The following is a 16751-nucleotide window of genomic DNA, read 5'->3' as shown; positions in this document are numbered from 1 at the left end:
AAGGAAAGGAAAGGAAAGGAAAGGAAAGGAAAGGAAAGGAAAGGAAAATTTAATAATATCAACTATACAGAATAGCCATACAATAATTAGATTGTAAATGGCCATGAAGCAGAAATGAGGATCAATCTGTTATAACTTTTTATGTAGAAATGGATCAAGTATCAGTTTCTACATAATTTTATCTGTTTATGATTTGTACAGGAGTCGTAAAAGTCTTAGTGCAGTTTTAAGATAATAAGGTTTAAGTGATACCAATCTATATTTCATGGGGAAAAATGGTGGATAAGATGGAAAAATATATCTCCTTCTATACAGGAGGTCCCCAAATTATTAGTGCAGTTTTAACCCATGATGTCTTTAAGCTGTGAAGGCTTAAAACTGCACTTTTAGGACACCTTGTATAGCAACAGGCATATCTTTACATCTTATCAACTATTTTCCCCCTACAAAATGTTTAAATGGAACTAATTTAAGAAAAAATAATTTTAAAAAAACGATCATTATAATACTGACTTGCCATGATTCAGTGAACAAAAAAGACTTAAAAATCCCATCTCTTTGAAAACTAATAGGAGTATTTTATGGAAATAGCCACGAAACACTGGAAATCAATAATCTTTTAAATTTTTTAAATTAAATCTTCAAAATGATCTCTGCCTACAGAAGTTACCCAAATTAGTGAACAACACAGGAAATAAGGAACATCTCCCTTGCTCACCACCTGAAGGCAAACTATTACCTTCAGCACTGGCTGTAGGTAACTAAGCACTATTTTGGTACACAGGCATAAAGCGCATATTATCTTTGTTTACAAAGTCAATCTATTTTACACAAACAACACTGAGAAGAATGTAGATAACTTCTACAATGTTACTTAAAAAATCTTTGAAGCTATGCATGATCTTTTTAGTTCATGGAATAAAAGAAAATAAGAATAATGTAAATTAACTTTCCATTTAGATATATATTCAGTTCTCCACAACAAAAACCCATGTAAAGAAAAAACTTTTGATAATCCTCCTGAAGAGTATAACTTTTATTTCTACCTATCTGATCCACAGTGAGGATTAAAATGAAAAGTATTTCTTTTATTTATCTTTCATTTGATTGGGTGTATATACAGGGCCACCTGAATGAAGAAAAAAGATTAATCATGTCTTTGAAAACAAAATTTTCACTTTTGAAAACTTTAGTTTATAGATCAGTAATGTCAGAAGACTTGAATTCAGTCCTCACTTTTTATTTACTAACTATGCAAGTTTGGAAGGTCATTTAACTTCTCTGGCCCTCAATTTATTCATCTGTTGATGGGGATTAATAATGTTTATGCTACTTATCACAAAAAATTGTTTACAGTTGTAAAGAACTATATAAATGCAAGTTATTTTATAATTTTTGCTTCAAAACAGTAAATATGACATACTTTCTAAAAATGGAACACACTCTATTATGAGAATCAATACAATGGAGGTCCACTGTGGGAATTTAGTCAAGCAGCCTCAATTATTCCATGATTTCAAAGTCTGGACCTATAAAGGCCGTATTATAGTAAATTTCCAGGATAGTAAAATTCCAGAATAATATATAACAGAAAGCACAAAATGAAAAAATTACTTTATTTGACCCATTATTCCCAAAAAGGTAAACCATAAAATGAATGAATTTCTGAATATAGTGACATCATGACATTTGGGAGCTTTTATTTGTAAGCTTCCAATCTAACTTATAACCCTTAAAACTAATAACTGAACAAAATCATATAATTTCACAATAAAGAGCATAAAATGATTGTTAGAGACTAGGATGTTACCAGTACTCATTCTGGGAAATAATTGCTATGTATACTTCTACACACAGATTTTCAGGAAGCCTGTTTCATTACACCAGCTTAGCACATTTGTTCCACTCAAAATTTCAGTCCTATCACATTTTTAAGGCCAAAAGATTATTCAAAATTTGATCAGCTTTCTCACTAAATTTATAAAATTCTTACTGACAAGCATATATAAGATGAACTGCTTTGTTGGAACACTTTTTATAAACTTTCAGTAACTGAACAATTGTTGAAATGCTACGTGCATTAATTCTGTATAGTCCAAGAGTTATTTCCAACTCAATATTTTCTATTTATGAAGGATTTATTTAAAATAAATTATCTTTACAACACAAAAGATGCTTATCTACGTCATTTTTACCTCATCTTCCTACAGCAAATTTTAATTGCTTTTATTTTTTATTCATGCCCACTCATAAGATCATACAGGACCTACCCACCAAATCCCTTCCAAAGAAATAAACTTCTATTTTCACTAGAAAAATATTAACTGAAGAAGAGTTTGTTCCACATTCACTAATACTTCCAGTTTTAGCTTTAGAACTTCTTTTGTACTGAAAATTATCATAGCCAATTGTTCCACAACAGAGCAGGGAGTAAACAAGAGAAAGTGGTAAAAATGCTGGTTAGGCAGTATATACTTATATCTATTCTCTTTCAAGTTTTCGGTAGCTATGAATAAGCATATGTACCCACACACGTATAAGCTAGCTGAAAAGATATATGGGTTAAGGCTATCATCTTAAAGTTCTACTCTTAGTCAAACTCCAAGAAAAAACTCTAAAATCACTGCCTTTACTTCTCCTCTCACTTACACCTCAACTCTTCACAATCTAACTTTTGACTTCATCTCTCAATTGAAATTGCTTTCTCCAAAGTGATCTGTGATCTCTTAATTGCCAGACCTGATAGATTTTTTTCAGTTCTAATCTTTCTTACCCTATTTTCTGCATTTGATACTATTGACCACCTTCTGGATACTGACCCTCATTTCTGGGCTTTTGTGACACAACGCTCTACCTGGGAGACTTCATATTCTACTTTGCTGGCTCAACATATAAAAATCACATACCCTAACTGTTAAGTGTCCTATTCTGTCCTAGGCCTTCTCTTTTCCCTCTATATTCTCACTTTGATAATCTCATCAACTTACATAGGGTTAATTATCATCTCTATGCAGATGATTCTCACTTCTAAATTGCTAGTCCTAGTATCGCCCTACTTCTTTAGTTCATATCACCAGTTGCCTATTGCATCTCAAATGGGATTTCCAGGACACATCTTAAACTCAATGTGTCTAACAACATAACTTACTATCTTTTTTCCCCCTCAATTATTCCTTATTCCAAACGTCCCTGTTTCTATCAAAGACACCACCGTCCTTCCAGTCTCTGAGTTTCCTAATATCATCATCATACTGGACTCTTTACTATCATCCCACACCTCTAGTCAGTCCCCAAATCTTGCTGGTTCTACTTTCACAACATCTCTCACATCCTATTCTTTCTCTCCACTCACATAGCTATCACCTAAATTCAAACCCTTATCAAATCTCACCTAGATTACTGCAACAGCCTCATAATTTGTTTCCCACCTTCAAATTTGTTACCATTCCAATCCATCCTAGACAATAATGCCAAAGTAATTTTCCTTAAATAGAGAACTGACCATTTTTCTCCCCTACTCAGTCAACTCCAATAGTTTGTTACTGACTTTAGGATAAAATGCAAAACACCTTGGCTTAGCGTTTAAAGCCCTTAAGAATCAGGTTTTAACCTGTCTTTCCAATGTCATTGGACATTACTTCCCTTACACACTTTATGATCCAATCAACATGATTTTTTCTCTGTTTCTTACTCAATATATTCCATGAGAGGACTGGAAATCTCACAGGAAAGTTATTTGAAAGCTAGTTAAACATCATGATATGTGTAGTTCAGTGTGCCCATAGAAACATTACATGGTTTAACTTGGTGACCAAGATTAAGTAAGCTGGCTAAAGGACTGATCTGGTAATCTATGAAAAAGTCTAGAAGGAGACAAGAAGACAGTGACCAGCCTTGGTTACATGATGTTATCAAGAGCTTCTAGGCTCTACCAGAAAGCCACTAAGAACAGATCAAATATCAGCGACCAGTCGGTCAACAAACATTTATTAAATATCTATTATGTGCCAGGTACTGTGCTAAGAGCTGGGGACACAAAAAGAAGCAAAAGACAGTCCCTACATTCAAGGTGCTCACAATCTAATGGGAGTTGCAACCAAAGTACAAATAAGGTACATACACACATAAAAAAGAAATAATTAATAGAGAAGGGACCAGAATTAAGAGAATTTGGAAAAGATTTCCTGTAAAAGATAGGATTTTAGTTGGGACTTAAAGGAAGCCAGGAAGCAGAGATGAGGAGGGAGAGCTTTATAGAGACAGGGGACATATGGAGCCTAGAGTTGAGAGGTAGAACGTATTGTTCATGGAACAAAGAGGCCAGTGTCACTGCATCAATGATTACACAGTGGAGAAAAAAGTACAAGAAGACTGGAAAGGTAGAGGGATCTAGGTTATGAAGGACTTTGAATACCAAATGATTTTTTAATTTGATTCTGGAGGTGATACGGAATGACTGGAGTTTAGTGAGCAGGAGAGTGATTGAACCTATGTTTTAGGTAAATCATTCTGGTGGTTGAATGGAGAATGGAGTACAGTAGGGGAAGAGAATGGAGACAGAGAGTCCCACCAGCAGGCTACTGCGATAGTCCAGATATGAGGTGATGAGAGGGTCTGCACTAGAGTAATGACAAAGTGGGTGTAATCGAGAGATATGTTGCAAAGGTGAAATTGATAGGCTTTGTCAACAAATTGGATGTGGGGGATAAGAGTGAGGAATCTATGATGACAACCTGAATCTGAGGGCCTGGGAGTACAGTGTTAACCTGGATAGTAATAGGGAAGTTAAGAGGAGAGAGAGAGACACCTTGAAAGGAAAAATAGAGAGTTCTGTTTTAGTGACTTTAAATGTGGGGAAAGATGGAGATGGTAATAAATATTTGGGAAAGTAGGATTCAGGAAGAAAGAATGAAAGAAGTCAAAGACTTGAAGATTACACAGAAGCTTCATGTCTTTATATCATAAATTCTTCCTTAGAAAAGAACTGGCAGGCCCTGAACATAATGGGCAAAAAAAAATACCACAAACAACAAAATAGACAGTACTACCAAAATTATTTGCTTTATTCAGAGTCATACTAAATGGGGTTACTTTACAAAGCTAGAAAAAAATTATACCAAAATTCAACTGGAGGCACAAAAGAACAATAATCTTAAGGGAAACAATGAAAAATACGGAAAAGTTAAGTGGCCTAGCAATGCCAGATCTCAAAAGATATCATGAAAAGCAGTAATCACTGAAACAATTTGGTACTCATAAAAAAAAAAAAAGAGATGATCAGTGGAACAGATTAGGTTCCTAACATAAAAGACTCAAATGAACCTACTCAACAAATCCAAAGATTCCAATTACTGGGTAAAGACTCACTATTTGACAAAAACTTCTGGGGAAACTAGAAAGCAGCCTGGAAGAAATTAGATTTAGATGAACAATTCACATCAAGATAAATTCCAAATGGATATAAGATTTAGATATAAAAGGCCATACCATAAGCACCTTAAAGGAAGAGGGCGAAATTACCAGATCCATGGATAGGGGAAGACTTCAGGATCAAATAAGGGATAGAGAGGACCACAGGACCACAGAACAGACAATTCTGATTATGCAAAATGTTTAAGTTTTCAGAAATGAAATTCATTCAACTAGAACTAGGATAGAATCAGTTAACTGGGGATGAAGAGATTTTGCAGCAAGTTTTTTCTGATAAAGGTCTCATTTTCTGATACATAAAGTACTGAGTTAAATTTATAGGAACAACAGCCATTCTTGAATTAATAGTCAAAAAATAAAAATAAAATAAAAATAATAAGAATAAGAATAAAAAAAGCTATCAGAAGCCACATAAAAATGCTCCAAATTACTAGTAATTACAGAAATACAAATTAAAGCAAATCTGAAATTCTACTTCATACCAATTAGATTAGCAAAGTTGACCAAAAAAAAAAGAAAATGACAAATGTTGGAGGGGCTTTAGAAGTTTTAATAGCCTGTACCGATGGAATGAGTAATCATATGAAACAAAATCATATTTTGAAATATTCAAATAAATTTAAATAATATCAAACTCCAGAATGTTAAAGAACAGTGATTTCATCATAATGGACCGTCTACCTCTGCTAATGCAGATGAAAACTTCTTACAATTTTGTAAAATTATCTTTATGGGTTGTTGACTGGAAAAAAAATTATCTGATGAGACACAACAAACTTGGGCAGACAGTATTAGACTCAATGTCTTTTTAGCTTGGCAAAAATTTCTAGAGTTTGTGTTCTGCTGACATAATCTTTAAGAATACAGGCTCACTTTCATGCCAAAATGTCAAATCAGAGTAAGATTTTAGTGAGGTCCTAAAGTATATAATAAACTCCCCAAACATTTTATTTTATTGGATGGAATGGAAAGAAAACAGAAAATATAGACTTCATCAAATCCCTCTATTTAAAATAGTATGCAGTTAAGATGTACCACATTTTATGTAACAAGTATGCTCCCAAAGGAAAAATAAGAAAATTAGAAACATAAAATCAAATCTCTGAAGTGGGAAAGAAGCCCATTATTTAAAGAGTTCCTATGATGACTATTTCTGTAGTATTAGAATTTCTTTGTAAGGAAATAATGCCAGATAATCCTAGATCTATGTATCAAGGCCTAGTCTCCCTCCAGAAGTCCTGTATCATCAACTGCCTATTAAATATTATCAACTAGATGCCTCATGGGCATCTCACACTCAATATGTATAAAAGAGAACCCATTATCTTTCCATCAAAGTCACCTTCCTAATTTTCCTGTTTTGAATGAGGGTACTACCATCCACCCAGATAATCAAGTTCATGTTCTTGGAGTTACCTTTCTTTCTTCTCTTTCCTTCACATGCAGTCAGCAGCCAAGTCTTGTAGATTCTACCTCTGCAACGTGCCTCATATCTACTGCCTCATCTCCACTCTACTTCAGGTCCTTATCATCTCTCAATTGGACTACTGAAACAGTCTCGTAATTGGTATCTCAGCTTTCAGGCTCTTTAACCCATTCTAAAAAGTTATTGAACTGGTAATCTAAAACCAGAGGTCTGAATATGTCACTTCTCTTAAGAAGCTTTTCTTTTTTTTTCTTTTCTTTCCTTTTTTTTTTTTTGGGCTAGGCAATGGGGTTAAGTGACTTGCCCAGGGTCACACAGCTAGTAAGTATCAAGTGTCTGAGGCTGGATTTGAACTCAGGTCCTCCTGACTCCAGGGCTGGTGCTCTATTTACTGTGCCACCTAGCTGCCCCATTCCCTCTTTTCTTGAGGACAAAATATAAATTCCTTTCTTTGGAGTTAAAAAGACTTCACAATTTGGCTCCACACTACTTCTCCAAACTTACTGCATATAACTCTCCCTCATATACTCTGCACACCAGCCAAATTTACCTATTTGCTGTCCCTACACTTGAAATTCCATCTCCTATTTCTGAGTCTTTGCATAATAGGCTGTTTCTCTGACACCTGCCAGCAATGTACCCCCTCCTCACTTCTTCCTTGTAGAATCCCTACATTCCTTCAAAGCTCAGTTCAAGTGTTATCTCCTACAGGAAGTCTATTGTGTGATTTCTCCCAAATTGCTATGTGACTCTCCCAGAAATTCCTTTTTTTTTTAATTGATTTACATCAATCAACCAAACAATAAACAGTTTGTTCCTATTATACGTATATTGTTTTCAACCTATAGAGTATAAGCTCCTTGAAGGCAGGAACTGAATTTTTTATTGTCACTGTACCCCAGTGTCTATCACCATGCTGGAATATTAGGCAATTAATAAACATTTACTAAATCGATATCAACAAGTCTTGATGTTACAGTGGGAATGATAAATGTCAATGTATTTTCAGCGTCACATGTAGCATACAATTGATGAATTATGTATATATTAGGAAGAATACTCAGTTAATCTGTATTCTGGCAATAATTGACAGGTATGTTATTTCAGTGAATATTGAAAATGAAGGTTCTAACTACATTAATGAGAGTATCACACAAAATTTAAAATCTGTCCTAAAGTTGACATTTATATCTGAAAATTGTTTTTATTACATGAAAGGGAGACACATTAAGAATTCTTCTTTTTAAAAAAACAGATGAACATACCTTAACAACAGGATTCAGCAGGACTACACCTGATTTCTTAGTAATGACTTGCTTTGTTGTATAATGATAATCTATAAGTTGAGGAATATTTGTAAACCCAGTTCCTTCAAATCGATATAGATTCTGGGAAGGAAAAAAACAAAACTATATTTTAGAAAATGAAATGCAAAAAAAATTACAAGAGAATCATAGAATTTCATACTGAATAGGAACTTGAGAGATTAGCTATTACAACTGTCATGTATATAAAGAAACTGAAATCTACAAAGATTAAGTTGTTCCAGGTAACATAACTAGTAGTTGGCAAAGCTGATATACTATGAATCTCTTCATACCTAGTTCTTTAGATTTAACAGTGTAACAATGGTATTGCAAGTTAATTTTCTAAGGTAGAAATATTTAATACATTAGCCATTTATACCTTTCACTGAATGCATTACAGACCTTTAACAAGTCAATGCTTCCATTAAGGGTAGGGAATACTGATATAATGTCCATCTGTTACCAGTTCTTGATTCCAAACTATTATAGAAGCAATCAATCAACAAGTAAATGCCCCAAATCAGGGGGAAGCTGAGATAGTCCAGCCTCCATAAGTGTTTCTAGTATCAAAGAGGGAAGAGTCAGAAATCAAATGACAGGTGACTATTTTTTTTAAAAGCCGGAACACCAGATTTCAAGAGGAAGAAAACTGAATAAAAACCCAAGTCAACAGAGAGCATTCTAAAACTCCAAATCATCCTACAAGTTAACCAATATATTTTGTGGGACAAAACTGCAGAGTGACAGGGTGGATGTAAAGAAGGATAAGAAGGATAAGATTCATTCATGCTGTACATGAATGAATAGCAAAGGGATAGTGACTCCTATACTATCTCAGCAAGAAAAAGAAAGGTGGCAGGAGAACTGGAAAGGCAGAAGGAAGTGAAACTTTTAGAAGGAATAAAGGGAGGGCATCTCAACCCAAAGGAAAAAGAGAGTGAAACACTGAAGAATAGACTCAGAGGGGAAGAGATGTATGTCAATGATAAGAGATGTCTTTCATAATCTATGAGGAGACCATGCAATGGGAAACCATTTTCTCTGACTGCCAAGTCTAGACATCCTAGTCTGGGAGAAAGGGGTAAGGAGCAGCTATTATGAAAGGTGAAAGACAAGGAGCCAGTGATATATGACGGCTTAGCAAATAGGGAAGTCAACAGTTAGAACTAGAAACAAATGAGACACAGGGCAATGTCTACCATAGGGCACTGTTTTGATCCAATATTACCTGCCTCACAAATAAATAAACAAAATATCGAGGCACAAAAGAAAAAAGGGATAATGGGGCAAGATCTATAAAGGCAATAATATAGAAATTGGTTAGAAAAGGAAAATCAAAACCAGTATTTCAAAAGTTTTAACCACACATGTAATACAGAGAGTAAAGAAAAAAGCTTTTATTAAGCTTTTATATTAAATGAGTTTTCCATTAATTTTAGCAGCTTCTTAGCTTATTATTCATAATTTGTCTTGAGTACAGTTACATCCATGTCAGGTAAGTATAAAATTGGAGCTGTGATCTTTTCAAAAAGATTTCTAGCTTTGCCTTTGCAAACTTATTATGAATCACAAAATAAAATTCCAGAATAGACTAAGTGAAGTGAATAAACAAGCTACAGAAAAAGAAAACTAGCAAATATAAGAAGTCTGAGGAGAAGGGAGGACAGTACTTTGAAAATAAGCACATAATTGAGAGGGAGGAAAGATGGCAAAAAAGAAGGGGAGCAAATAATTAACTAAATAAATTAAATATATAATTTGAGTAAAACCCCAAATTCAGGGAAAAAAATTGAAAAGTAGGTGAGAGAAAGGAGTCTGTATAAATGTGATTAAAATCATAGTACTTTAAGCAAAACTAATCACAGCAACAAAGTAAGTGATACAAATGCCTACAAAACTGAAAAGTCAGAAGAAATAAAAAATAATCCATAAAAATATAAAGGTAACAAAATTTAAAAGAATACCAAATAGAGATATTAAATAATACAATTTCATAAAAGTAAATTCAGCTAGCCATAAAGGAATTACTAAGAGAATAATGGAAAGGAAGAGCGAGAGAAACTAAAAGAACAATTCCAATAAAATTTATTAACCAAATTTTACTCAAAAATTGAGAAATTAATCTACCAAGCTCGGTTTATGAGACAAATACAGTCCTGATGCCTAAACTAGAAAAGGGCAAAATTGAAAAAAGAAAACTAGAGCAGTATCATTAAAGAATATAAATTTTAAAGTTATAAATAAAATCCCAATCCCCCAAAAAATTCTAGAAAAATTATCCAAAAAACTTTGCTATAATGATATGTTTATACCAAGGATTTAAGGCCAGATCAACTATAGGAAACAATTAACATAATTAACCATATTAAAAACTAAAATAAACCAAAACACACGATTACCTCAGTCATAGGCAGAAAAAGTCTTTGACAAAGGATTCTGGCTTATATTAAAAAACCACACAAAAATATGCAATGAAAAGCTTTTCTGAATATGATAAAAAAAAATCTATTTCAACTAAAATCTGGCATTATGTAAAACGGACAAATACTAGAAGTTTTGTTAATAAGCATATGAGTACAGCTTCTAGTATTTTCCAAGAAGTAAAAGTAAATGAAGGATGTCCCTCATCACCACTGTTATTTGTTATAGTTCTAGAACTGCAAACAATATCAATATGACAAGGAAAAAATGAAAAGCATAAAGACAGTCAAAGATGAGATGAAACTAACCCAATGTGGTTTCTTAGAAAATCCTAGAGAATCAGCAAAGAAACTGAGACAGTTAATAGTTTTAGTAAAAATAGAATGCTATAAAATAAAGCCACAAAAATAAACAGGATATCTATCTAGCAATAAGAAAACTCAGGACAGAATAAATAATACAAAGGTGTTTCCCATTCAAAAGAGAAGGGTAGACTAGTAAAGAGAGCAAAGTGAGAAGAAGCAGTAAAACCCCAGGTTCAAACTTCCCTGTTACTTTATAGAAACAGTTATCAAACTTCTTGATTTTAGAATCCCTTTATACTCTCAAAAATTGCTGAAGACTACTTTCTACTCTTAAAAATTATTGAGAACCCTAAAGAACTTTTTTCAAAATGTAGGTTACATTTTTACCATATTAAAAATGAAAACTGATTAAGTTTTTTAAACACTTGTTTAATTCATTTAAATATAATAGCAAACCCATTATATGTCAGCATGAATGACATTTTAATGAAAAATAATCACATTTTTCAAAACCAAAAAAACTTTAGTGAGAAGAGTGGCATTGTTTTACTTATTTTGGCAAGGTTCTTTAATGTCTAGTTTAATAAAAGACAGACAGATTCTCACATCTGCTTCTACATTCAATCTGTTATCAGTCTGGTTAAAGTATATGAAGAAAATCCAGACTCATATAGATTTGTAGTTGGAAAAGGAAGGGGTATTTTAATAGGCAAATAATATCATTATTATAATAAAAGTGGATTTGACCTTACAGACCCTGAAAGCGTCATGAGAATTCTCAGAGGTCCACAGAAGAAGCTTTGAGAAACATTGCCGTAAAGGGTACCATCATCCTCCCAGTCACCCAGGTTTACAACCTAATTGTCAACCTGACTCATCCCTCTCAACATCCAAGCAGTTGTCAACTCTTGTTATTTTGGCCTTCCTAATATCCTTTGTATACATCTCCATCTCTACTTTGACACTACTACCTCCCTGGTCAGGCCCTCATCACCTCATGCCTAGATTATTACAACAGCTTGCTGGTTGGTCTCATGGCCTTAATTCTCTGCCTATTCTAGTTCATCTTCTACTCAGATGTCAAATTGATCTTCCTGAAAAGTACAGATCTAACCACATCATATCCCTTTATTCAAGAAATTCCAGTGACTCCTCCAGCATCAAATATAAAATCCTCTTTTTGACTTTTAAAGGCACTCCTAACCTGGTCCCAATATTTCTTCTCCTAAATCCAAGAATTTTCATTGGATGCCCACTCCATGGAAACCTCTCAATCCTTGTCTCTAGCTCCTGGCTATTCTGGGTTCAAGTTTCAACTAAAGTCCCATCCTCTACAGGAAGCCTATCTTAGTCATCATTAAAAACCTTAGTGCTTTTACTCTGATAATATTCCCAATTTATCCTGATTATATCTTGTATGTATACAGTTATGTGCATGTTGTCTCCATTACTGTGACTTCTCTGAAAGCAGGGACTGTTTTTTACCTTTCTTTGTAACCCAAGTGCATAGCCAAGTGCCTAGCACATAGCAGCTGCATAATAAATACTCATTGATTGACTGAATCTTCATCAAACAACTCCAACAAAGATATAGGAAGAATATCAGCATGAGTAATGATTGGAAAATTAAAAGCAAAAACCAAAATGAGTCATTTTTCCAAGCCAGATTAGCATGAAGACACAGATAGAAGTATATGGGCACTGGGGAAATAGTCCAAACGGGAAGGATCGACTCAGAGTATTCCAGCACAGACACTCATTCTACAATCTAGGAGGGACAGGAAATGAAACTATAATGGGGGCAAAAATAAGAGCCAGCCCACCGATGTGTTGCTCTAGGTCACATATCTAAATTGGACCAAGGAAGAGCTCCATACTAGGAATTATAAACCAGCAACTCTATAACAAGGATTCCTGGGGATTGTTGGGTTTAGTTCAAACTAGAGACTGTGTATTGAGAAAGGAGCAGGAACAATAGTTTGCAAGAGGAATGTGGCTCCTACCCTAAAGCAAGGCTTAAGATTCAACCCCCAGTCCAGCCTGAGGCTTGCAGCTAAGTAACCAGGGCAGGTAGCTCAAGACAAGGGGGAGTCCGCAGTTCTGTTCCTCTAAATCTGCAGAGTCTTCCAGCTAGAGAAGAATAGTTTTCTTCTGGCACTACAAACCTGGGCAAGCTTTCAGTTATATTGCCTAGACCCAAATTAGAGTCGAAGCTTACAAAGCACAGAGCAGGAGGGTAAGGGTAAAACTGTCTTAAGATCAGACTATTCATGTGCAGTAAAAATTTGTGGGTCCACTGCTGGTGCTGATTCTGAAATCCTTTAATAGCATAGCACTTGATATTTGGTGAAAGTGACATCAGGACTACAGAAAATACAAATCAGGAACATGAGACCAGTTTTGTGCACATGATAAAGGCCTAATAGGGGCAGCCAGGTGGTGCAGCGGACAGAGCACTGGCCCTGAAGTTAGGAGGACCTGAGTTCAAATCCAGCCTCAGACCAAAAACTTGACACCTACTAGCTATGTGAACCTGGGCAAGTCCTTAACCCCAATTGCCTGAAAAAAAAAGGCTTAATAAATGCTATCACGATCTATGGTTAGAAATTCTCTTCAGAAATATAAAGAGCCTAGTTCTAACACAAAGTCCCAATACAGAAAGGATGACTAGAAGTACGTGGGAACAAAAAATGACTCCAATAATAAAGAGATATTATGGTGCAAGGAACATCTAAGACACAAAGCCAAAACAAAAGTATATCTCCAAAGGACCTACAAGTGATGTCTCAAAAGAAAACACAGCTTAGTGATGAAGTCAACTAGAATTCATAGAAGAAATGAAGGAAGAGTTAAAAGTAATATAAATAGGAGAGCATTCAGGGAAAGAAGTGAAAAAGAAACAGGAGGTTTTCAAACAATGCTACCAAAAATATGATACTGAAACATTTTTCCCTAATCCTAATAAGCCCTCAAAACTCCCTAAAGTAAGATTTATGCACAAAAGGTAAAGTAATTATAGGTGTCTCTACAAGCTAAAACAACAAGACCTCTAACTAGGTAACAACCCAATGAATTAACAACAGAGAAAGCTAATCCCTAAGGGCTCATTCACTATCCCCATCCCCTTGATGCCGACATTCTGGCAAGGGTATATCTGGACTTACAGAGTCTTGCTCTGGAATCCCCCCAGCAATTCCCTTGCTTCTGAAATAATCTGTGCCAACACTCAGCTTCTATATTCACCCCACAATTCATGATGACAAGCAAAGAACTCACCTCTGACCTACCTCCACGTTCCTTGCTCCCCTGGTATAGAAGAAGGGATTTGAAATTGAAGGGCAATTGAAAACTGGAAGCATTCTCTGCTTGGTATGGAAGCTCACTGCTCTGAAGAAGTGTTCAGATAATTAAAGAATACAGGAAGCTAAGTGAGGTACCAGCATGTATAGGAGGCTCTACCAGGCCCAAAGAAAAATGGAATGGCATCCAGCTAAGGCCAGTTCCACTCCTTACCCATCTCTCAAATTTACTTGTGGCGGGGACTAAGGTTAGTGAAAAGTGAATTCCCCAGCATGGGAAGAGGCCCAGACAGGAGATTCTTCCACAAAGGAGAAGGAATAAATACATAAATAATAAGGAACTATGAGAAAAAAGACTGAAATTATCAAAGATCACAGGAAGAAGAAAGCTCAATTTAAAACCTTGAGCACAAGCAGATAGATCAGCAAAGAAGTTATTAATAATATAAATGAAAACCACCTCCAAATCATCTATATGCATAAAAAAATCTACGAGTAAATATTACAAAACAAAATAAACTGAATTATACCTGACAAGGAAGAGGATCTTGGGGGCTTACAATACAGCCCTGAACTTCTGCAGGATGTTCTCAAATGATTCAAGAAAGGAATAAGAGGGGCGGAGCACTGAAAGCAGTGACTTGCTTGAGCTCTCCCCCAAACCCCTCCAAATACCTGTAAAAAAAATGGCTCTAAACAAATTCTAAAGTAGCAAAGCCCCCCAAAATCAGAGTGAAACAAATTTCCAGTCCAAGACAATCTGGATGGTTGATTGGAAAGGTAAATCGTGCCAGGCGGGGAGAGGAGCACAGTTCTGCGTGGGTGCACAGGCTGCAGCGAACCTGGAGCTTCAAAGGGCTGAATCATGGGCAGCTGTGACAGTTTCCAGACTTCTCAACCCATGAACGCCAAAGACAACTTAGAAGGTCAATGGGAAAAGTCTGTGACTGCAGTGAGAGAGAAGCTAGGTCTCAGCCACAAGTTTCAAGCGCAGCCCTGGGGTGGCGGCTGCCTCCTGAGATTCCAGCCCACAGACTGAGGGGGAATCGAGTGGCTGATCAGAGGGGGACTGCAGGAATCTCTTTGCCAGTGCTGAGGCCAGAATCTCTTGCTTTGCCCATGCTTGGATCTGGGTCACAGTTCTGAGGGGTGGTCCTGGGGTGAGGAGTGCTGGTGTGGCGGAGCTTGTTGTGGTGGTGAAGAGGAAACACCTCGCCCCTTATCATACCACCTTGGAAGAATTGAAAATTTACAGGTCCCTAGAAATACCTCTGAAAACAGCTGTACAAATCACCGAAGCTTGGGACAGTACATTCTCCACATTGGAAGCAGACTCTTACCTGAACAAAGAGTTTAAAACTCAAGTAATTGGCCAGGATCATGAGTAAGCAGCGCAAAAAGAGTCAGACTATATTATCTTACTTTGGTGACAAAAAAGATCAAAATATACAACCAGAAGAAGACAACAAAGTCAAAGCTCCTACATCCAAAGCCTCCAAGAAAAATATGAATCAGTCCCAGGCTTTGGAAGAGCTCAAAAGGGATTTTGAGAAGCAAGTAAGAGAAGTAGAGGAAAAACAGGGAAGAGAGATGAGAGTGATGCAAGAAACAATGAAAAACAAGTCAACAGCTTGCTAAAGGAGACCCAAAAAAATACTGAAGAAAATAACATCTTAAAAAATAGCCTAACCCAAATGGCAAAAGAGGTCCAAAAAGCCATTGAGGAGAAGAATGCCCTAAAAAGCAAAACTGGACAAATGGAAAAGGAAGTCCAAAAGATTGCTGAAGAAAATACTTCCTTAAAAACTAGAATACAGCAATTGGAAGCTAGTGACTTTATGAGAAATCAAGACACTGTAAAACAAATCCAAAAGAATGAAAAAATAGAAAACAATGTGAAATATCTCACTGGAAAAACAACTGACCCAGAAAATAGATCCAGGAGAGAGAATTTAAAAATTATTGGACTATCTGAAAGCCATGATCAAAAAAAGAGGCTAGACATCATCTTTCAAGAAATTATCAAGAAAAACTGCCCTGATATTTTAGAACCAGAGGGCAAAATAGAAATTGAAAGAATCCACAGATCTCCTCCTGAAAGAGATCCCCAAAAGAAAACTCCTAGGAATATTGTAGCCAAATTCCAGAGTTCCCAGGTCAAGGAGAAAATATTACAAGCAGTCAGAAAGAAACAATTCAAGTATTGTGGAAATACAATCAGGATAACACAAGTTTTAGCAGTTTCTACATTAAGGGACCACAGGGCATGGAATATAATATTCCAGAGGGCAAAGGAGATAGGATTACAACCAAGAATCACCTACCCAGCAAAACTGAGTATAATCCTTCAGGGGGAAAAATGGTCATTCAGTGAAATAGAGGACTTTCAAGCATTCTTGATGAAAAGACCAGAGCTGAATAGAAAATTTGACTTTCCAATACAAGACTCAAGTGGAACATGAAGAGGTAAACAGGAAAGAGAAATCATAAGAGACTTATTAAGGTTGAACTGTTTACATTCCTGCATGGAAAGATGATATTTGTAACTCATGAGACCTTTGTC

General features: G+C 35.6%; 1 protein-coding gene across 5 annotated transcripts in view; it reads right to left on the bottom strand.

Annotated features, from left to right (window-relative positions):
* Positions 1 to 16751, bottom strand: part of FER (FER tyrosine kinase) — a 260682-nt gene that overhangs the window by 119619 nt on the left and 124312 nt on the right. For all 5 annotated transcript variants that reach the window (XM_027869209.1, XM_027869208.1, XM_027869210.1 and 2 more), the window contains one exon: positions 8122 to 8244. In XM_027869209.1, coding sequence (XP_027725010.1) covers positions 8122 to 8244 — 123 coding nt within the window. The remainder of the gene's footprint in view (positions 1 to 8121; positions 8245 to 16751) is intronic.

The sequence above is a fragment of the Vombatus ursinus genome, unplaced genomic scaffold (assembly GCF_900497805.2).
Source record: "Vombatus ursinus unplaced genomic scaffold, bare-nosed wombat genome assembly UNPS02014792.1, whole genome shotgun sequence".
In the NCBI taxonomy this organism is placed as follows: Eukaryota; Metazoa; Chordata; class Mammalia; order Diprotodontia; family Vombatidae; genus Vombatus; species Vombatus ursinus.
Note: the sequence above shows the minus strand (reverse complement) of the source record. Positions and strands in the feature narration are given on the sequence as shown.